Source organism: Megalopta genalis, chromosome 3 (genome assembly GCF_051020955.1).
Source record: "Megalopta genalis isolate 19385.01 chromosome 3, iyMegGena1_principal, whole genome shotgun sequence".
Taxonomy (NCBI): domain Eukaryota; kingdom Metazoa; phylum Arthropoda; class Insecta; order Hymenoptera; family Halictidae; genus Megalopta; species Megalopta genalis.
In genome coordinates this window covers 29,583,389-29,608,185 of record NC_135015.1, presented here as the reverse complement: position 1 = coordinate 29,608,185, position 24,797 = coordinate 29,583,389, and the positions used below count along the sequence as shown (strand labels likewise).

Genomic DNA, 24,797 nt, shown 5'->3' with positions numbered 1-24,797 from the left:
TAAATGATTATGTAATATTATAATTTGTTATAAAATTTAATTTAGTTTTAAAAACATAAATTTTAGATCGAAAATCCATTCTTTTTATATATGATAAATTTGAATATATGAATTAAATCTAATATCTAATTAAATGTCAATAATAATTATATTACACATAAAAAGATTAATTAAATTAGCTCTCTTAATTTCGAGATTAATAAAACTTTATTCTTAATTTAATAAAGCCTGATATAAAAAGTAAAGAAGTTAATTTTATCTTATATAATCTTATATAATCTTATATAATCTTAATCTTATATAATTTCTAAATAAATATACCAAAACATTTTTATATTTAATAACTTTTAATACTAACATAACATATACAAAAGTATATTATATAAAATATATAAAATTTAGCTTAATAATCTATTCAATGTAAATGAAAAATTTTTAATTATATTAAAATTTTATCAAGAACATTTTCCAATACTATTACTATTTTACGACTAAATAAAACTAATCTCTCAATTTCAAATATTCTTTATTACTATTTATTCTTAATTATTATTATTCTTATTCACTTTTAAATCCCTTCATATATTAATTATAACAAATAATATATAACAACTTTCAATTTATAAAGAAATCCATATAATATTTTAAATAAATCACATATTAATCTGAATTATCATTTTATATAAACATTATATATCTATATTATTTATTATATTACTAATATTGTGTTATGTATTTATATTTATTTAATATCAATTGCCTTAACTTTAGCATGATTTTGATGGTTGGAGCGTAACTTCGGAGTGACTGCTATGCCTAGATCTTAACTTCTGGAACATTCACATGTTTCAAGGTCTCTAAGCAATTTCACTTCGAAGAACAGAAAACGTTGAATAAAGTAAAGGCTGGCGGTAGCCAATTTCTTAAACCAGAAATTAGTAGAACCTGTATTCTAGGAGGTCAGTCAAACTACCCGCCATTACTTACCAGACAAGAGTAACCGAGAAAAGTCCAAAAGATTAATTAGAAAGAAAGTGTACTTAATGACACCACCGTGTACCCACCGTATCGTCGAGCCTGGCGGAAGCTACTTAACGTGGATGATTGAAGGAGGTCCTTATACTCTTCGAGTAAGGACACACTTCGCTGTAAAGGAGTTTCTCTTTAAACGTGCTTGTTGCTGCGAGGATTATGAAAAACGTGACAAGTTTTCTCAATTATCTTAATCGATCAATTGTTTATCAATATTTAAGGAATGTATGTAGGAAACAATGTAAGTGCCACAATATGAAAAAGGGTTTTTTACTCTTCTTAAAATATTGTATGTGCCAATGGGAATACGCTAGTATACCATTTAGGTACAAAATCTTTTTATTAATTGTTATAAATAATGCTAATATAATTATATTATATTATATTATATTATATTATATTATATTATATTATATTATATTATATTATGTTATGTTATGTTATGTTATATTATATTATATTATATTATATTATATTATATTATATTATATTATATTATATTATATTATATTATATTATATTATATTATATTATATTATATTATATTATATTATATTATATTATATTATATTATATTATATTATATTATATTATATTATATTTATATTATATTATAATGTCCCTGAAATATCCTTGTAATGATTATATACATAAAACAGCTAAATCATGCAATTCCTTCCGGGTCAGTCAGGTTCCACAGTCAGACATTTACAATAATAGCCTGAACCAAATAATATTATTCTTGAACAACTAGTTAACCAACTAGTCAATCTTTCTGGTACTGAATATCTAACTTTTTACAATGTTTATTCTGTTATAAGAATGTTTAACATTGCATAATACATCCATATAAAATTAATGGAACAAAAAATATTGTCGAAAAAATTCGTTTTCTGTCTTCTTAATTTGTTATTTATTGTTATTTTTTAAGTATCTCCTCTTTCGAAATTGTCCATTTTTGTTTACAAGCTGAGGGACAATCGGAGTGAATTTACTGTATGTACGGAAAGGTGACGGAAAGTTTCATCGAAGTTTTACGTTACAAAGAAAGGGCCGACACAATCATCCTAATTTTAACGGGGTTTATTTGAACTGTTTACTTGAGTCAACATAGAGATTTCGTTTAGAGAGTCTAATTATTTCAGATTTTGTCAACATTGTCGATCTACTAATTGGTTCACAGGAAACCATTGTTGTACACCGGTTAGTGCAGCGTTTAAAACGTCCATCGAACGTTACAGCTGCGTCCAAGTACATTCCAACCGTGAAATAATCAATATTGTACTCCTGCATGTCGTAAATTAATCACACTATGACGCCGTCGGCGACGCGTCGAAGAAACAGAGAGACGAATCAAACAGATTCCATCGGAGATACGGTTCCTGTTGGGAATTCTCAGGAAAACTGTCTTCTTGGAAAGCAATTATTGCCTAGATATACACATGAAAACGTTAAAAGGATCAACGCAACACCCACACAGTGCCATCCACGAAAATAGTACTCGACCATGTGCACAATACAGTGAATTCTCTCCAATTGTCTCTCAGCTTATAAACAAAAATGGACAATTTGGGAAGAGGAGATACGATTATTCGAGTCATGCGATTCGTTTTTATAGTTACTGATTGTCAGCAATTATAAAAACGAGTCGCGAGGCCCGAATAATCGTTTCTCCTTTTTTCAAATTGTTCATTTTTATTTACAAGCTGAAGGCAAATTGGGGAGAATTTATTGAAATTGATTCGTTGTTGAAAGTTATAGACTTAAAGTTTAATGCAAGAAATCAATGTATTTCATCGATCATGCGCCATTGATAGGATGTACTCCTTAATATTTTTAATATTATAATAATATTTATTATATTAATAATAATTTATTATAATATTTATATTTTATATAATAATAATAATAATATATATATAATATAAAATATAATAATATTAATATAATATATTAATATATTATATTAATTATAATTATTATAATTATAATAATATTATATTATAATATACTATTAATATAATATGTAATATAATTAATATGATAAAATTTTATATATATTATATTATATATTATATATTATATTATATTATATATATATTTATATATATAATATAAAATATAATAATATTAATATACTAAAATTTTCAATACGCATATATGTTAAAGAGATTTACGAGAAGCATTTTTTCTTGAAACGAAACGAAACACAAAATATACATCGTCTGCTATAAACAATATTATCTGATATGTACATATAAAATGACATGAAACTGTCAAACGCACCTAACATATTCTTCGCGCCAAGTGGTGTATGTATAATTCCAAAATCCCCAAATGGGGATCGTGGGAGTTAATGGGTTATTAAAAAGTTAATAGAGTTTAATACACTTATAAAGGTGTACAAATATTATGTTTGCGTAACACGTATAATATTATACATTGTTTTGTAATGCTAAAAATTTAATATTCGACTAATACACACAATATATGTATACAGCATAATTTTTTTTAGAATAGTTTGTGCAACATCGAATACATTTTTATGCACTTCACATTATACGCAATATTAAATACATTGTTTAGACGCAATTTTACGGTTTTTTTCGAATCTACGCAAGTGCATATTTACCAAATCAATGCTGCATATATTTTGTGTAAATCTTGCATACAGTTTACATATTCTTGCGCATAGTCTGCATTATTCGCTGCATATCGTAAGTGTATGAATTTCCGCAATCTAATTCCAAGCAATAACACTATCACAAGCAATAACTATCGGCGTATTACGCAAAAATGTTCAACAATTCAGTGTTAATCAACTTAGAAAGTCCCAATAACTTTCGAACGAAATGCTGATGCCCGATAGTATTTACACGAGAAACCAATAAATTACAACACGTTTGATAATTTCCGCATATGTGCTTGCATTATATTGAACGCATTCTAAATGCTTTACGTGTCATTGAATTATTTTCTAATTTGACTAACGCGATCCTAGGATGTTCTAGTTACTGCGGATCTGTTGCGCTTTGATCGTTACCAGCTGTCACACGTGTGCAATGATCGCGACGTCGCGCTTTCGGTCCGGAAAAATGTCTACACATAGTTCGTCAATTTCGCGATCAAAATATTGGATTGGCAACTAAGTAATTGCCGATTTGTTCAATGAGTTGACAAATTTTTTTTTGCTTGGAACGAAGTTTAATCTGTAATGTATTTTCCATTTCGTTCGATGACCTTTCGCCATCTCTCTGACAACTTGAAAATTCCACGCTCGTAGAAAGTCTGATCCTTTTCGGCCAAAAACTGAGTTAAGTGAGATTTTACAGCGTCATCATCGTTAAAAGTTTTACCACGAAGGGAGTTGTCCAGGGATCGAAATAAGTGGTAATCCGATGGCGCGAGATCAGGGCTATATGGTGGGTGTAACATCAATTCCCAACCAATGTCCATCAATTTTTGCCGAGTGGACAAAGACGTGTGCGGCCTAGCATTGTCCTGCTGGAAAATGACACCTTTACGATCGACCAATTCTGGTCGCTTTTCCTTGACCGCTGCATTCAATTTGTCCAGTTGCTAACATTCACGGATTATAAAAAATAACATAATAATAATAATAATAATAATAATTTTATAATATAACATTTACGGATATCATAAAAATGGGGGTGAGAGACATCTATAACTGAAATCGGCAATTACTTAGTTGCCAACCCAATGGTTCAAGAACGATTCAAACAATTCAAACGGTTACTTTCGTTGCTACCACTAGTTACATTCCATACGTTCCATAATTGGAATTTCCTGCTTTCAGCGTTTGATTTAGAGAAATCTCAAGATCTGCATACTTTCAACTTTGCGATCTAAATACTTTCAAAGTGACTGCAAGCGGAGATACAGTAAATTCTCTTCAATTGTCCTTCAGTTTTTAGATGAAAATAGAGAATTTGGAAAGAGGGGATACAATTGAGCCGTTTATTTTGAAAAAAAATGGCCTAAGTCCATTTGTACTTAAATTGAGATATTTAAGGGTTTGTGTTTCAATGCAATTAAAAATATACCAACAGGATACTAATGGGTTATACTGCTTAAACGCATCTAAAGGAGTTAAATTTATAGTTCCTATTAAAATAATGGCAATTATAAAGTAAATAATATGCGTCTTATTACCAAGAATGGAGTTAGGCCACTTTCAAAATTAACAACCAGATTCGTTATAAAATTTGAAGAAGCCCAAGTCCATTCATCTGTCGAGTCGCCAAAGCAGCATGTGATCTGACATTATCATCGGTAGCCATGTTCTCACGATCGCGTCTCACTTAATAATGACATGAGACATCTTTGTTTCAGTTTATTTAGGAGAGTACAAGTGCGTAAATGCAATGATAAAGAGAGACAGTCATATATATCTCAAATCAACATGTGCACATGGATTGAAACTTGAAGTGACACTATCGGACAGAACTTTCCGGTAGACCTAATACATTCAGAAAAGACCGGAAGTTCTTTAAATATTTCATTTATGCATTATAAACTCTTTATATAGAAATATTCACATTTTTTTAGTTAATGGCAATGTCCTATTCGTGGCAGTTCTTCCCTATTTCTCCCAACTTCCGGTTAAAAATGACTTTGAACAGCAGATCGCCGGACATCGCGTACAATCACAATCACAAATTAGTATCGAAGGCATCTGACCTCTTGCAAATCGGTCGATAAACTCGATTCGCGCCGCGGAATGACAGCCGCGACGGCGAACCGTGCGCAAACGGACAAAGTCACGGCCAATAAGCGTAACAGCTGCGAAAAGATCCGTGGAGGAAACGCCGGCTCACGGTCTTCATGCGAAATTAATAATTCATCGGGCGTTTTTTCTTCCCTCCTGTTCCCCGCGGTCTGCCCAGTTTTAACACGTTCCAATGGAACACTGACCCCGTTTGGTCGTACGGAACGAAAGGTTTGCAGGTGTCGCGCGATCCTGCCTTCTCATGCAGCTGAATCTCATCGATTAGGATTAGGCGTCCGCGGTCCCGATTCGAGGTCCGATAAACTTGACAAGAAAAACAGCTCGTCGATCGACTCGTTATCGAGACTGCCTCGGTGTTACATAAATTCGACTTGGACTCCTTGGCATTCGCGTTCCGACCGAACCGGTATAAACTATTCGCTGACGAGGAACGAGGAACACGAGATAGGCAGGAAAACCGTTCGCGAACTATCGATTTTCGCGTGCCGTCGGTTTCCGACTTTTCAGGCGTTCCTGGAACGTTTCCACTAACGAGGTTATTTTTGGTCGGCAGACTGCTGACTTTGTGCATTGACAAAAATGACTGGATCGAGAAGACGAAACTAACACTAGGTTTATTCTGGTGCCGTGGAAGTAACGGGACCTAATTTTTTAATTCACGATTATATAATTTAATATTTATATATATTATATATTATATATATATATATATTAAATAAAATTATATTGTAATTTAGATGTTATGTAATATATAAATAATATGAAATATATACATTTTATATATAAATAATATTAATAATATTATATTATATATAATGTATATATTTTATATTATTTACATATTATTATTATTTATAGATTATAGATTACATATAATATATATATATATAAAATGCGTTAGAACATGTTATAACAATAAACTCTTAATAGTAGTTTAATAGTTTAATGATAGTATAATTTTAAATTCGTTTCATAAATTATTGTATTTTATTTGAATGTAATTTATTGTATTTTCTTCTATTCTAATTTATCTTATTTTACTCTCTATATTTTTATTCTATTCTATTAATTTTATTTTATTGTATGATATGCAGTGCATAACGAGAGGGATCACTTATTTAAATATTTTATATAAAATTACTTATTTCGAAATTTTTTTAAATACATATTATAAAAATTATAACAAAATATTTAGGTGTAAAGATAATTAACTTATGCTTCATTTATCAAAAAATTTAGTTAAATAATTTTTCATCCAATTATATAAATTTTATTTATTTAATCGCAAATTTATATTGTTAAACTATATCCTGTTATTATCATTTTATAAATATTTAAATAGCTTAAGAATTAAAGTACAATATATAGCAAAAGAATATTAAGATACCTTATAATTCTTAAATATTTATAAATACATTATATATTTATTTTTGCCCTGAAAATATAACGTTTCTTTAAACTGCATAAAATTTCCGAAATATTAACCATTGAATCTGTGTACTGCGTCTCCACGCGCGGCAATGTAAAGAGTTCCCGGCTCGATTGAAACAGAAAATTGAACCCTATAGATCAATTCTGAAGCAAGTTCCCACAAGAAGCTGCAGCATTCGTTAATATCCAGGAAGGCGAGTTCCGCGTTCCAAATCTAAGAATTCACGGTTTGCAAGACCGGACCCAGCTAAATAACACAGAATGCGGAGCATCCTGCGCGCATGAAAATTGCAAGTTACGCGCAGTGTAATTCCACGTTGTCCACGTTTCGCTAATTCGTCGGCGATATGCGACGCCGAAAGCTGGGTCGGGAAATACTATATTGTACATTGCACCATGTGCCGCGGCGTGTTTGCGTGGCCATTCTCGCTGCAAATAATTCAATATCGTGCGCCACAATACTCGAATCGATGCAACCTCAGCGTTCTATCCATTACTTTGGCCAGCGCCCCGCGCTGTCGACTGCGGGACAGCGTAGTTTTCTTTTTAATTTGAAACTGGTGTTTCGCCTGCGTCCTAGCTCTCTGCCGTTGACTTCGAGACCCTGCTATGTATAGAGAACCGGTTCGGGTCGGGACTTTTTGACTATCCGGTGGATACCGATCGAATGTCTACGTGCCACGGCGATTACGGCCTTGCCTGGTCTAACTTCAGCGAGGACGCGCGGCTAGTCATTTTCTGTCGGCTTTAATTTTCGTGCCGAACTTTATCATTTTCCTTCGCGGTGTAACGCCGCCCCAGCGACCCAAAGAATACAGTAATTTTGACAATCTTTTTATGATATTATATAGGGTAGTTGTCCCGGTTTCCGTGCCTGCCCCAATTTCCGTGCCCCCGGATTAATATATAATAATATATAATATTATACGTAAGATTATAATATAATAATATATATATATATATATATATATAATATTATACATATAATAATATATATAATATATAATAAATATATAATAAATAAAACATATAATATATAATATTATACAGAGAAAAAAAGTTTTATATATAAATCGATACGTCTTCCTGAGGCTTACATGTTGATAGATAAACATAATAGAAAAAATATAGATCGTCAATTTATATAAAGGGTGTTTCTTTTATCCTGCACGTTCAAATAACACGCTCGAAACAGTGAAGGAAAGAATCAAACGTGCTTGCAATACCGTTTCTTCAGCGACGATTGATTTTGCAAGCGAAACTTTTATATTTCGTGCCCGAAAATGTCTCGAAGTCTATTGTACAATAAATGTAAATTTATTATACAAGTTGTCTTAAAAATGTCTCGCAATCCGAAAGTACGGGATTCCTGAGGTTATTTGAAGCAACTTTTTCCTTAGCGAAAATGCAATCCGCGGCTTCGTTTGCGAGTTATTAACCGAAAAACAGTGACCAATCAGAGGCGAGATCATTTGGCGCGAGACGGCCGAGCCAATGAGCGGAACTGGGCTCCGTGCACTCGTTGGCTGGGCCGCCACGTGCCAGCCGATCTCGCCTCTTATTGGTCAGTGTTTTTCGTTAATAACTCGTAAACGAAGCCTCGGAGAACATTTTCGCAAAGGAAAATGGTGCTTCAAATGACCTCAGGAACCTCCCACTTTCGGATTGCGAGACATTTTCGGGACACCCTGTATATATTATAATTATTCTAAATGAAATTCTGTCGTCGAGACAACAACAACAAACAAATTACGGAACATGTGAAACGTCGAAAAAAAGTGACGATATGAAGGAAAAGTTACGATTTATAGGCTAAAAAATCGACTTATTTATGCGAAACAAATTTACATAATTTAATATTTTATTCGAGAAATTCAAAATAATTTTCTATTTTATATAATTTCCATTTTATATAATCTAGTAATTTTACGCGTGTAAAATTGAATTTTGTCGCTCGTGCAACAGTTACACTTTTAACAGTTCTTTAAATAGAAATAAATTTGATAATACTGATATTATTTTGAAACGCGATGTGACAATTTATAGCGATGCCTTAGAGTCGCCACTCGACAGCAAACTGTTAAAAACAAAGCAATTATTATATCTGATCGTTACTGTTGATTGAACTCAAATTTCTCACTTCAAGGTCATCCGAAGGTGATGCCATAGCAAGTCATTGTAATTATCCAGACACGAATTACAATGATACGAAGTAAAGAATGTGCAGTGCTACTTAAAAAAATCAAGGTGATCTCAATTTTGTATTGTAAAATATTATCAAGGTGATCTTAATTTTTTATTGTATAATAATATAATATTTTATTGTAAAAATATAAATATTTTTATTGTAAAATAATATAATATAATTATAATAAATAATAACAATTTTATTAAATTCAATATTTCATCATGTAGTCGACAGGAAATCTCGATAAACTTTTGTTCGAAACATTTATTCTCGTCAGATTAGAACAGAGCTGCTCGATATAAATGGGTGCAAAAGTCAAGGAAACGCCGCGAATACGAAATGATTCTACATTTTCGTTGAAAGCAATTTGTTGAAGGTGATTGGACGCATTGCCTCGGGCAGAAATGAATGCTCGGAGAGACAAAAGGTAACGTTGCACTTTCAATGCGCGACGATACTGTTCGGTTGCGAAAGAATTGGTTCTGCAGAGAAATATTGTTTGTCGCAACACCGAAACGGAAATTGCCGGTTACCGACCGTAGAGATCTATGGTTTTGCCAAGGCATTGACATGGACGGGCTGAGCCAGCGAAATAACTGTCGGAGAAAATTGCTGAGCCGGGAGACCGTCGCGCGTCGGCTCTTGCACTTCCTGTATGGCTTCGCAGCAAATTAATATCGATGGTGAAATTCTCGATTACTTTCTAGAAATTCAATCCCGCAAATAGTTTCCCCGTTTCGCTAATCAGCCGTCACTTTTATTCGTGAAATTCATCAAAATTATATCCAGCTAAGGTAATGGCAATTTCATTCTGAAATAAGCGCTCATCATATTTCTGCACTCGATCGTACAAGGTTCTTTATCCAAAAATAAATCTGTCTGATATTAATTAATTTTGTTCTTAATTTTCAATTTTACTTTATTTAATTTTTAATTTCAATGTATTCAGTTATTAATTTTAGTTTATTTAGTTTTTAATTTCAATGTATTCAGTTATTAATTTTAGTTTATTTAGTTTTTAATTTCAATGTATTCGATTATTAATTTTAGTTTATTTAGTTTTTAATTTCAATGTATTCAATTATTAATTCTAGTTAAATCTAGTTTTAGTTCATTTTAGTCTAATTTTTAATTTTAATGTATTTAATTTTTAATTTTAGTTTATTTAATTTTCAATTTTAGTTCATTCAGTTTGTAATTTTAATTCATTCAATTGTTAATTTTAGTTTATTCAATTTTTAATTTTACTTTATTTAATTTTTAATTTTTCTTTACTTAATGTTTAATTTTGGTTCGTTTAGTTTTTAATTTTAGCTTATTTAATTTTTAATTTGCATTTACGTAATTCGTAATTTGAATTTATGTAATTCTTAATTTTGATTTATTTAATTTTTAATTTTGATTTATTTAATTGACGAAAAGGAATTTTCCCCCATAACAAGTATAATTATAATAAAAAACTATTTATTTTTTCTATTTATAATAAGTAATTTATTATGTTTCCTCGCATGTAATACATAAAGGTCACCGCAGAACCGGTCATTTTAATGCAAGGGTATAAGCATCATGTCAACATAAATAATGTCATCTGTCATGCATCTTGTCGATGTAATTGTGATCAATAAATTACAATATATCAATAGGATGAACTTTATATATATATATTCATAATAAAAATGTGTCGATCAAATACAAAACAGTGAGAACATTTAACGAATTTGAATATACTTTTACATTATTTTTAACTCATTAAAATGAGTATTCTTTTTATTCTTGTATCTTTTATTCTTTTTATCGTTCTACATAATAACAAAATTTAAAAAAAGGTATTGTAGTCATCGTAGAGACATTACCCTACAATAAACAACTCTCTTTAATATTTAAAAATAATTCAAGTCGTGTAGTTCAATTTGAAAAAAGTTTTTCCGTTTCAAAAGGTGTTGCACTACTTTCTAAGCGATGCTGAATACAGCAATTCCTTTCAGAAATGTTTGGAGTCGAAATTGAAACACGCAGATCTGAGAATACTAAGCCGCGTCAAGTCACGATTCTTCGAGCCTCGCGGCTCGTTTTTATAGAAATTCGGGGTAGTCGGCAAAAAAAGGCAGCAGCCAGCATGCTGATATACATTGATATGAATATATAATGGAATAAAAACGACGACTTAACTTTTTTATTTCTACATGGCACTATTCGAAGATAATTTGGAGGGCACTTGACACGATTCGAAGGCAATTTGCAAGGCACTTGAAACGATTCGAAGAGATTTCGGAAGCCACATGCCACTATTCGAAGGCAATTTGCAGGGCACTTGATACGATTCGAAGGCAATACGGAGGTCACATGGCCAAATGACAGGATTCGAAGGCAATTCGGAGGCCACTTGACACCATTCGAAGGCAATTCGAAGGCCGCGTGACACGATTTGAAGGCAATTTGGAGATCATATGACACGATTAGAAAGCAATTCGGAGGTCACATGACAGGATTCGAAGGCAATTTAGAGGCTACGTGACACGAATCGAAGGCAATTCGGAGGCCACGTGACACGATTCAAAGGTAATTCGGAGACCACGTGCCACGATTTGAAGGCAATTTGGAGACCACGTGCCACGATTTGAAGGCAATTCGGACGCCACGTGACACGATTCAAAAGTAATTCGAAAGCCACGTGACACGAATCGAAGGCAATTCGGAGGCCACGTGACATGATACGAAGGCAATTTGGAAGCCACATGCCACGATTCAACGCAGATTAGCCACGTACCTTGGAGCTCCTTCCTTAACTGAGCCACACCCAACAGACCATTTTGCGTTGTCTTCCGGGAATTCGCGTCGCGTGCCGCATCACACGTTTCACCAACTCCGTTGACCCTCCTTCGACCCGTATCGACGTGGCAATAAAATTACATAGGCGTAGGACTAGCACAGAGAAATTCACAGCAACTCGAAATTTGGCATTTCCGATGAGAAATTGCTGTAGTTTCAATCTGATTAAATAGGCCACTCTAACAAGGAGAGATTAGAAATACAGTAAATTCTCTCCAATTGTCCATCAGCTTATAAACAAAATATAGACAATTTTGGGACAGTAGATACAATTATTCGAACCTCGCGGCTCGATTCAATATTTGTCGACAATCGGCGGCTATAAAAACGAGCCGCGAGACTCAAATAATCATAATTATTGTTTTATAATTATGTTCACTATAATTATTATTTTTGAATAATTAAAAATTACGTTAATTGTAATTATTATTTTTAAACAATTAAAAATTATGTTAAATGTAATTATTATTTTTAAACAATTAAAAATTATGTTAATTGTAATTATTATTGTTAAATAATTAAAAATTATGTTAACTATAATTATTATTTTTAAATCATTAAAAATTATGTTAACTATAATTATTATTTTTAAATCATTAAAAATTATGTTAACTATAATCATTATTTTTAAATCATTAAAAATTATTCAATTTAATTATCTTTTAATTATTTCATCATAATTATTATTTCTTAATTATTTTTTATTACTAAATTGTCCATTTATATCCACAAGCCGAGGGGCAATTGCAGAGAATTTACTGTATTCCAAAACAGGAGGAACAACCGAGAGAAATATAATAATATCGCGGTATTTACATTCTTGAAAAAGGTCCAGAGGCCCGCTAAAAAATCATCGACGCTTACCGCAGGCATCATTAAATGCGGCACGCAACGAAAAATCCTCCACGGTACTCGGCCCCGTCGAAACCCGTCTCATCAAGTTTTTCAGCCGAACGCCATATGGGTATTCCCGTAATAAATCGTTCGGTTTCCCAGTAAGGGCAATTATTTTCCGAGCGGCCGAAGGATTCCCGAGCAACGCGGAAGCGCGGAATCGTAAAAGAAATATTGGCGTAGCCTTATCTCCCGGTGGATAGGCAGGGAAGACGATCCGCTGTCGGCCACTTCCGGCGGAAGTCGAAGGTGGAAGGCTCGGGGGCTCGAGATAAGTGGCGATGCTGGGACGGCGGGAGCGTAACGGAAAATCGGCGGCGGCCCGGTGGAAACCGAAGAAAGAGGAAGCGGCCGGTAGAATGATAGGCGGAGGAGAAAAGGAAGAGTCGTGTCGCGAGGCGCGACCTTGGCTCCGAGTTCCGCATTGCTGAGGAGCGGCGGATCCCTCGGATCCGGTTGCCGCCGCACGGTTTCGAATCGACCGGTTTTCTGGCCGTGCCTTTTTTCAGTTGTATAATAACCGGCCGTTTCCTGATTTTCCAACCGGCGACCGATTGTCCGTCGATCACCGTTAGCTTCTGCATTTCTCGCGCTCGGCGGACAGCCGAAGCGGCGGTGCCAAGCAGATTGCGAGAAGCCCCGGGTTGATGAAGCTTCGATGGTTTCGCGGGAATTGTACGCGACGCGTTGGAAGATAGTTTTCATAAACGAGTCTCCCATGTGGGTTTTCGATGATTGAAGTGTCGCCGTCGCAACGACGCACAGTGCGCGCGCGGTTCTTCCGATCGTACGCGACGAAACCCATAACTTTTGAACCAATGAATTTTCAGCTAGTAAGTTACCGAACACTTTTTCCAATGAGATGCATGAATGCACCGATTAGCGCAAATAGTATACAATTATTGTTACGTCGCCACCGACGCATGAAAGCATTTAATGACATGTGGAATGTTAAAATTTAAAAAAACGGCGTGAACTTGGTTGTCAATCCAGTACATATATAGGTCCTTACTTGAGCGGTGGGGGTTGAGGAAATCATAGGGGTTGATATGGTAAAGTCAAAGTTTTGAAGATGATTTGGCGAGGCAATGGTTTAGGTATGTTACGGCGAGGACAGAGATCGAGGATGAGGCAGAGTTTAGGATGAATCAAAGGTCAAATTATGACTCACAGATTTCGGGATGTTTGATAAGAAGATAATGGAATGTCGTTGGTATACAATGATAAGAGATGATCGCGGAATGACGTTCGAGTGCAATATAATATAATTACACAATTAGTATAATAACATAATAATATATATTATATATAATTTATATATATATAAATTATATTATTATAATAATATTATAGTAATTAATATTAATAGTATAATATTATATTATATTAATTGTGTAATTATATTATATTGCATTCGAACATCATTCCGCGATCATCTCTTTTCTATTATTATGTATATATATATAATAATATAATATAATAATAATAATAACAATAATATAATATATTATAATAATAATAAGAAGAAGAAGAAGAAAGATAATCTACGTGCAGTAATTTGGTTACAGATAATTAAGCTGACATAAAGGCGTCTCCTATTAAACTCGTTTGTACCATCAACAATTTACACGACATTTCCTTGGACATTTATAGACGGACACCCTGTATACTGTTTACTTCTCAATAACGGCCGAATTTCCTTCCCGTTTATGTTCCATAAAGCTGCTAAAAAAGATCGTACGCCAAACTTTAAGGACTCATTATAAAGGGGAAACTGCCCAGATAGCACAGAGACGTTTTTACGACGTTTTAAAGACGTCTGTTTTTGTACATTCGGAACATCTAAACGAACGGGACATCTTATACACGACGTTTATGAGACGTCTTGAAGACGTCTTTACGAAAACGAATGAATAAAGTATTTTTAAAATAGATATTCAAAATTCGGATCAGAGAGTTAGGTCAGACGGTCAGACATTTAATCGCCTGAATCAAACGATATTGTTGTAACGCTAGTTGACCAACTAGCCAATCGTTTTGGTATCGAATTTACAACTTTTATTTGGATACAGGATAATGTTTAATATTGCGCAGTACATCCATATAAAATTAAAGAAACATTAATCGATTCGTTTTATTACTTTTTTTAATTGGGATCACTATGTCAAAAGGATCTAAAAAATTATTCATAATGCTTACGGTGACATCTAAGTATAAAATTATAAAATTCTATAAAATATCTAACTATAAAATCCATATTAAACTGGTCTCTTGAGGTGTCCAGTTCAGCATACGTCCTAAAATCGACGTAATATGGACGTTTTTAAGACATAGGTTCAGTTTCTAATATATATTGAGTATAATATATTTAGTAGTATAATATTTAATAGTATATAATAAATATATTCAGTAGTATAATATTTAAATAGTATATAATAAATATATTTAGTAGTATAATATTTAATAGTATATAATAAATATAATATAATATATAGTATATAATAAATATATTTAGTAGTAATATATTTATTTATACTTTTCGTAAACTTCAAGCAATAAGCTTTAAGTGAAAAATAGTAATATATTCACAATGATTGTGACTTGGTGAAATTAACGTTATAAAAAGAAAAACAGTCACCCGGTACATTCTGCATGATTCCACAAGCCACATGAGATATATCTATACCACATTTCATTGGCTCGTCCAAATTGATCGCAGATGGTGCATATATTATTGGCTTCCTCTACATCATCATCGCCGATATTACGAGAAGATCTTTTGGTCGTTTCGTTTAGTTTTATCTTCTTTTTAACGTTGGTTTTAATTCTCTTTCCTCGTCTTTCTTTTCCATCTTCTGTATCTTTTTCTATTCTTTTATTATTAAACATTCTTCAAGGTGATCACCACTACTCGCATATGCATCATTTGTTAAAAGCAAATATAAAAAACAGGAATCAAATATATTTACCTTAAATTACGATGTGCAGTAAATTCTTCCTAATTAACGCTCGGATTGTACAAAAAAAATGGACAATTTGGGAAGAGGAGGTACGATTATTCGAGCCTTGCACTTCGTTTTTATGGTCACCGATTGTCAACAACTATAAAAACAAGTCTCGAGACTCGAATAATCGTGCCCCCTTTTATTAATTAATTATAATAAAAATTGTATAATTTAAATTATAATTAATTATGGAGAATAATTAATGTAAATTGTAACTGCATAATTATAATTAACTATGGATGTAAATTATTACATTAAATTTATTTTTAAAATTAAATTTATTACGTTAAATATATTTAATGTAAATATATTTGATTTCCGTTTTCCATATTATACAATCCGTTACCTGTATGACAGAACTATAGCTCGATGCAGTCGCACTGTAGGAAAAGTCTAATAATTAGTGCTCACGCCTTATGTTGTACGAACAAACTATTACATCAGCGCCGCGTGAAAACAAACTGGGCGTGTATCTGACAGTAGCGTACCAACAATTGAGTGATAGGCTCTTCGGGATCTGGGGCTGACGTTACGATACGTTCCAAAAGAAAGTGGCGTGGCGATGTTCGGAAATATTATTTCGTAATAACAATGCCGATCATCATTATCACATTCTTCCCTAATTGCATTTCAGTTTGTAGCTTTTTCGAATGAGAAACGTGTTTTCGGTTTCTCACCCATTGTGCTATGCAAAAATGTCCTGCGTGAAAATGACGCTCAGCTTGTTAACGAAAATGTATAATTTGAGAAGAGCATTATTTATTTATTCGATTTATTTATCGATTGTCAATCATTATAAAAACGATCCGCGAGGCTCGAATAATCGTATCTTCTCTTCCCGAATTGTCCATTTTTGTGCGTGATCTGAGCGTCAGTTAGGGAGACATTACTGTAGATCGTGAAAGTATTGGGTTGGCAACCTAGTGTAATTGCCGATTTCAGTTATAAATGTCTCTCACTCCCATTTTTATGATATCCGTAAATGTTATATTATAACATTATTATTATTATTATTATTATGTTATTTTTTATTATCCGTGAATGTTAGCAACTGGACAAATCGAATGCAGCGGTCAAGGAAAAGCGACCAGAATTGGTCAATCGTAAAGGTGTCATTTTCCAGCAGGACAATGCTAGGCCGCACACGTCTTTGTCCACTCGGCAAAAATTGATAGACATTGGTTGGGAATTGATGTTACACCCACCATATAGCCCTGATCTCGCGCCATCGGATTACCACTTATTTCGATCCCTGGACAACTCCCTTCGTGGTAAAACTTTTAACGATGATGACGCTGTAAAATCTCACTTAACTCAGTTTTTGGCCGAAAAGGATCAGACTTTCTACGAGCGTGGAATTTTCAAGTTGTCAGAGAGATGGCAAAAGGTCATCGAACAAAATGGAAAATACATTACAGATTAAACTTCGTTCCAAGTAAAAAAAAAATTTTTATTTCGTTGAACAAATCGGTAATTACTTAGTTGCCAACCCAATAGAATCTTTAAGGTTTAAAATGACGTCAGGTTTATCGTTTTATAATAACTTTTTACGAATTTACGACTGTTTGAATATAGGACGACTCTTCTCGAGAATCGAAACTTTTTGGAGCCACTGTATGTTTCGTTATTACGGATAACGAGCCGGAGCTCGCAGGACACTGTAATGCTCGCAGTACGGTCCCAGGCTGTTGCCAGTTAATTGTCTAGGGAAAAATAATTGCTTTTGAAAAATCACCGGCGAATGAACGAACCATGACGGTTAGTAGGTACACGCGACAGGAGTAGGGTTTTGAACTGCGCATCAGAAGTTCTTGTCTTAGCGGCGCTGAGACTTCCGGGATTAAATCGCTTTCTTCCTAATTGATTCAACGTTTCATTAACAGCTCCGTCAGTGTAGAAATTGTTGCAGCACTCTGCGATTTATGTATGAAGCGTTAATAGGCAGCCTTCCGGTTTTAAAAATGCAGGTGACATTTAGTCGATATTTTCCAACCTTTGTATCATCTTTTTTATAGTTGTAAAGATCTAGAGTTCAAAACAAGTGTTGAACTTTTAACGAACTCGACGGTGTCAAGTAGTTAGGAATTTCATGTTGAGTTTAATTTATTGTTAGCTGAACACGAAAACGTACCTCGAAAAAAGAAGTATTTACTGCGTTCTTAACGCTGTTAACTGTCGAGAAATTGCAAATTGAGTCTAACCTAGCACAAATTCAGTCTAACACAGTCTTCTGATTATTAATAAATCAAAATAAATTCTCTAATCCACATTTATCACAGAAAGGGGGGCGAAGCTAGGGCAAAGGAGCCAATTACTGTGCCCTGTTTATGGACATCCGGAGTTTCCGCTACTAAAAACAGCTTTAGCAATTTAATTGACGTTTCTTACGAAGTTAGAAGCGAAATTTCAAAGCTTCTTTTATCAATATAAATTTTCTAAATATCAAATCTTCTTTGAATGGGGTAGTGGTGCTGGTTACTGTGGGGTAACTAATTCCTGAGCCTTTGGTTTTCGGACGTAATTAACTTTATATTTATCGAATAAGATATATTGAATTATTTTATTAAAAAATAAACATAATAAAAGAATGTTTATTGAATATGTTTGATCTTAAACTTTATATTTATCGAATAAGACATATTGAATATTTGTATTCGAAAATAAACAGAATGAAAGTACTTTTCTGCTCAAAAATAAGTAAAATAAAAGAATTTTTATATTCAAGAAGAAATAAAATAAAAGAATACAAATACTTAATATTTCTTATCCGATAAATGTGAAGTTGATGTTCCTTGAAAACAAAGCAATAGCACGGCACCCCACAGTAACCGGCTCCACTACCCTATCTAACTTAAATAAACGGGAGCCAGACTCAGATCATTATATGCACGACTCAGAAGTCAATCAGTGTAAGTCAATTTTTCATTGAAAATTAGTTTATGCACTACACATGTTTATCATAGGATCTTGTGATCAATAAATCAATATAGTCGATTTATTTCTAAATGAACAATAAATAACAACACTTGTATTTTTAACACAGAATGATTAAACAAAATTGTTCAGAGGGAATTGTTTTTTCTAAAAGAAACATTGACATTTTTCTTTCGTTTCTCTTCTGATAAAGTTCATTCGTGTGCCATCTTATAATAAAAATCATGCTTTGTATTATTAGTGGCACTGTTATTTTCTCACAGCTAATTCGCAAAATCCTCATTTACCTCAATTTCGAGAACTTGCACTGATTTCTTCTTGAGCCATTCATACGTCTACACGCGAAAATTGTTCAAAGAACAGAGAATTCAAGTTCGTAAAGTCGAAACTTTCTCGTGCTTTTGTCTCAGAATGTATCTGGCAAAAAAACAACAAAGATTCAGGCTCAGGTTATTACATATTGAACAGTAATGAAATTTTCAGTACGCGTATAAGTTACAAAGATCTACAAAACGCATTTTTTAAATTTTCATTATAGGCTCAGATAGAAAAGTTAAAAACGTAAGCTTTTTATTTTGTGTTGTCATTCCAAGCAATAGCTTGGAAATTTAAAAAAAAAAGCGTTCTAATTATGGTTTAGTAGACTTATCCCTCTATCATAAAAAAATTCGAGTCCTTCACTCCAGCTCTAAAAAAAGTTATTTTCTTTTAAAAAGTGTACGCTTAATTTTGTAAGTAACTGTACTTATATCGCTATTACAGTTACTATTACTAATATTATACACATATTACTATTACTGTTACTATTACTAACATTAAAATATATCACTATTATTGTTAATCCAGCTCTAAAGAAGTTATTTCATTTTAAATGGCGTTCGAATACTTTCGTTACCCACTGTACCTACACGCAACAAAACTGTCCACTATAATAAAAAACAATATAAATACAATCATCACATGACACAAATATAAAATACAATCAGTTTAGGCGACTCTTAATGAAATCTAAAAAAAAAAGGTTGCCCAGATCCGATGCCAGTAATAATTAATCCGCGTTCGGATGATCGAGGTTATCTCGCGCTTTTGCCTCGGACTGTATCTGGCGGAGACAAAAGGGAGCCAGGGTGCCGTGACGAGCAGGAAAGGAGGAAAAGGCTGGACGAGCAGCACTTGGACTCGGTCGGGGAGTCAGAAAAAGTGGAAGCCTCCCAACTTGACCTTGGCTCGCAGTTCCGCATTGCGCGCGAGTGCGAGCGCGAGCCCGAGCGTAGGTTCCCGCGAGAAGGGCCCAGTGAACATGAAGAATAATAAGAAGAAGAGAAAGAAAAAGAAGAAGGAGGAGGAGGATGGTGGGGCCCAAGCGGAATAAGGGCGAGCAGAGGCCCGTTCTCGAGGCTTTCCCGTGCAGCTCGGCCTTCAACTTGACCGCTCGACGAGCGCTCGCCCTTCTCCCGCGGTCGTCCGAGGCAGCGCGCCGCGCCGTGACTGCCTCGCGCCGCGCCAAGCTGCTCCGTGATCGCCTCGCGCCGCGCCAAGTTGCGCCGTGATCGCCTCGCGCTAAGTCGCGCTGCGCCGTGACCGCCTTGCGCAAGCGCCAAGCTGCGCCGTGACCTCCTTGCGCGAGCGCCAAGCTGCTCTGTGACCGCCTCGCGCCGCGCCGGGCTGCGCCGTGACCGCCTTGCGCGAGCGCCAAGCTGCTCTGTGACCGCCTCGCGCCGCGCCGGGCTGCGCCGTGACCGCCTTGCGCGAGCGCCAAGCTGCTCCGTGACCGCCTCGCGCCGAGTCCGGCTGCGAGGCGACCGAGCCAATGAGCGGAACTGGGCTTCGTGCGCTGTTTGGCTGGGCCGCCTTGCGTCAGCCGTACTCGATTCTTATTGGCCACTGTTTTTCGTTAATAACTCGTTAACGGTGACTCGGAGAAAATTTTTGTAAAGGAAAAAGTTGCTTCAAATGACCTGAGGAACCCGCCACTTTCGGATTGCGAGACATTTTTGGATCACCCTATATATATCTTTCAAGAAAATGCGAAAGAAAAAATTTCGATTTTTGAACGATTCACGTTGCTGTTCAATTTTTCAATGTTGAAAAGAGTATTATGAACTAACGCGTCGACTCGTCGACTTACGAACTAATTTTCTCGCGTGAATCGGTGCCTCCTGGACGAAAAAAGAAAGAATTCTCAGAGACGACTGAATTAAGGTACAATTAGCGTGGCTTCGCGAGTCTCGCCGGCGTACGGGGTAATTCACTTCGCCGAACGACCTTGAGTCATCGTCGGACGTGCAGCAATAGTTGCCCGGTATCAACGGGCACACGGTAATCAATCGTCCGCGGGTTCGTCATTCTTCAAACGGTTTGCCGAGGTTGGGACACGGTGGCATAACTCCGGCCGACCATTTCGAATTCAAGCCTCGAATCTTCCTCATTGGAATTCTTGACATTGGCACCACGGGTCGGTACCACTCTCTGGCATTGTCCTTCGGGTCGACGGTTACGTAACGAGAATTTGTCAGAATCATCGCTATTTGTTCGAAATGCCAGCGTATCTTCTGTCGTTTATCTTTTCACCGAATTGCCGAGGCGGACCTTACAAAAAACATCTTTCCAACGAACGCTTAAAATGCTCTTATTGTACGGAACCTTTGTGAGTATTTATTTGAAAAGAGAACCTGTGTGTGACAAGAATTTCTATTTTATCATTTTGTTATATCTTAAATCACAGAAGGACTAGCCTATTACACGATGACTATAATACAATTTTTAAAAAGATTTTGCTACTATATAGTTGAAATGACAAAAGAAGAAATTTCTTAAAAAACGAGAGATTTTCATTTTTATTTTTTTGTCATTCCAATTAATAACAAAATTAAACAAAAGCATTGTAGTCATTGTCCAGTGGACTGGTCACATTAATCACTATTATTAAAAATTAATACACTATTATTAATTAATTAAATTAATCACTACTATTAAAAATTAATAATGGTGACTAATTTAATTAATTTTTAATTATTATTAAAAATTAATAATGGTGACTAATTTAATTAAATTAATCACTATTATTAAAAATTAATAATAGTGACTAATTTAATTAATTTTTAACTATTATTATTACTAGTCACCATCATCAAAAAAAGAAAAAATTCAAGTCGTTTAGGCTAGTTTTAAAAATGTTATATTGTTTTAAAGGGTACCCAGTATATTTGGCCCCGACTGTGTGTCGCATAGCTACAGAGAATGCTTGTATAATTTGGGTTCCGCGAGTGGCTGCATAAAATGGTGAACCCTCGTGAATGTTCAGAGTTCGGTGATCAATATTCCATGGAGATTCCGTGAACCGTACGGTGAACGTGTTACATTTTGGTTCGCAGGGCCTCGGCCAGGATGTTTCATTGGGAAGCAAGGAAGAGGAATGGGGCAACGTGCTCTGCGTCCGAGACAAATCCTCTTTGGGCGTGGTGTTGAGGGATCGTTTGATGACTGACGCTGCTCTCGGCGGTCCAAGACTGATCAAATCGGAGCACAGTTACAGTCTCCTAGCGTCCAGTCCACCTCCGAGTCCAGCGACCCCCGGAGCAAATCCCCACACACCGAATTCCGGATCATCCGCCGACACGGTTCCCGCATCCCTCGCCAATACCAGTTCCTCCATAGACCCCAGCAATCTGGATCATCATAAATCATTGGACATTCGCGGCAGAATGGACGGTAAGCTATCGAGAATCAAACAATTTCACAGCTCCATTACAATATCCGATTCAATATCCCGAGGCACCGCTAAAAAAACTGTCGTGTCTCGTCCCCACAATTATTTTTACGAAAATAATTAAATTATAATTATATTTAATTATCGTCTGATTATATTAATTTTTATATATATATTATATTTTTATGTATATCTTATTGTATCATTTAATTATATCGTCTGATTATATTAGTTTCTATATATATATATTATATTTTATATATATATATATTTTTTATTATTAATTATTTTTGCAAAAATAATTAAATTACGATTATATTTAATTATCGTCTGATTATATTTCATAAATCATTTAATGTTCTGGAAAGAACTTTTCAAGATATTAGTTACTGACAAAATAGACAGTCCGCAGAAAAAAAAAGAAAAGTATAGGCTTTCCGGTTGTTCTCGACACACAATGCAATACCTGAAAAAATGATCGTCCTCCATTTAAGATAATCTAATATAATTTTTCACGTGCCTCTTGCACGTTGCCAAAATTTTTATTAAAAAATCCGAGTCCTAATAACAATTTCGTATGAATCGGTGTCTGCATTTCATACCAATTATTATAATATTCACGTATTTATATACACCATTACGCAGTTCTGTCTATTTTTAATCGCCACAATTGTGTTTTACGACGAAGGCAAAGGAAGACCACTCGGTCAAGGTCACTCCCACTCCGGAGTTCGATAATGGGCGGAGCAAACGTCCTAGAACAGATGGCGGGAGAACTTGAGAGTACGCAGAAAAATTGTGCATAGACACAGTTTGTTATATCGCGCACGGTATCTTTTTTATATTTATTCAACGAGTTCGTTGTTTTTATTCCGACGCGATCTCGACTGGTTAAAAAAAAACTGTAATCCGCGTGTAATCACATTCTCATCCTTGGAAAAGTGCCGCGTCAGAATCTTTAATGGCGGTGTATAGTATTACGGGACAGAGGTGAGAGATAATGCATTAACGGGACGTATTTTTACTATAAACGCCGGCTAATTTATGGCGTGTAGACGTCGTTGATCCATTAAGTGCCGAAGACGACACCGTAACCGTCGGAATCGCGGCGTATCAGAAGCACATAATGATTGGATCTTATTACCGTTGTCTCGCGATTTCCTCGACAACGTTTCTAACGGACGTGCCGAGGAACAAAAAAAAACCCCGAAGGCAGGCTAATGAGAGAAATTTCGTCGGCGACGCGCTTAACGTTTCCCGTAATGTAACATAGTGTCCGAAACGATTGAACAGTTTCAGCGACGACGATCCGCCGCTGAAATTTTCAGAGTCGAAGCTATTTAATTCATTGCACCGAAACTAGAAAGTTAAAATCGATCGTGGTGGGTGACGCGTTGAAACTCTTTCGTATGCGAAACAGTCTAGTCGGATTCCGTTTGTTCAAATATGTCACAATGAAAATGAATGTTCAAAATTGGTGAACAATTAGTGTTGATTGCGGTATAACTTTAACGAAACTGGAATAAATGACTTGAATCTCTTTTTCAAGCATTGGAAGGACAATTCCTAGAATTTTTTAATTTTGCTGTCTTTTTTCTTTACTTTTTGGTATGAGAATTTAACAAATGCACTTTGTAGGCTTCTTAAACGTTTATTTTGTTCATTTTTTGAATAATTCGCTTCATTTATCGAATAAGTTTCGATAAATCATAAAGTGGATTAACTTTACATTTATCGAATAAAACGTATGTGAAATTTTGTTATTCAAATATAAACAGAATAGAAGAATAAAAAAAATTGTACATCTTGAGATATGCACATGTACGTGAAGTTAATTATGCCCGAAAATAAATCGAATGCTCAGCATAGTAATGAGTAATTAACTTTGTATTTATTATTAAAAGATGAATATAATTATCGTTATAAATTCCTCGCTGAAGAATGAAACTTTAATGAAGATGTTTCAAACTTTATTTACTTATTGCAATAAATATAACACGTAATTATCGAAGATAATTTGAAGAG

At 34.5% G+C, this 24,797-nt stretch overlaps 1 protein-coding gene across 1 annotated transcript in view; it reads left to right on the top strand.

Annotated features, from left to right (window-relative positions):
* The window catches only part of CrebA (Cyclic-AMP response element binding protein A), a 103,760-nt gene that overhangs the window by 64,424 nt on the left and 14,539 nt on the right, over nt 1-24,797 (top strand). The window contains exon 3 of the mRNA XM_033473774.2: nt 22,438-22,774. Within this exon, the coding sequence (XP_033329665.1) occupies nt 22,438-22,774 (337 nt within the window). The remainder of the gene's footprint in view (nt 1-22,437; nt 22,775-24,797) is intronic.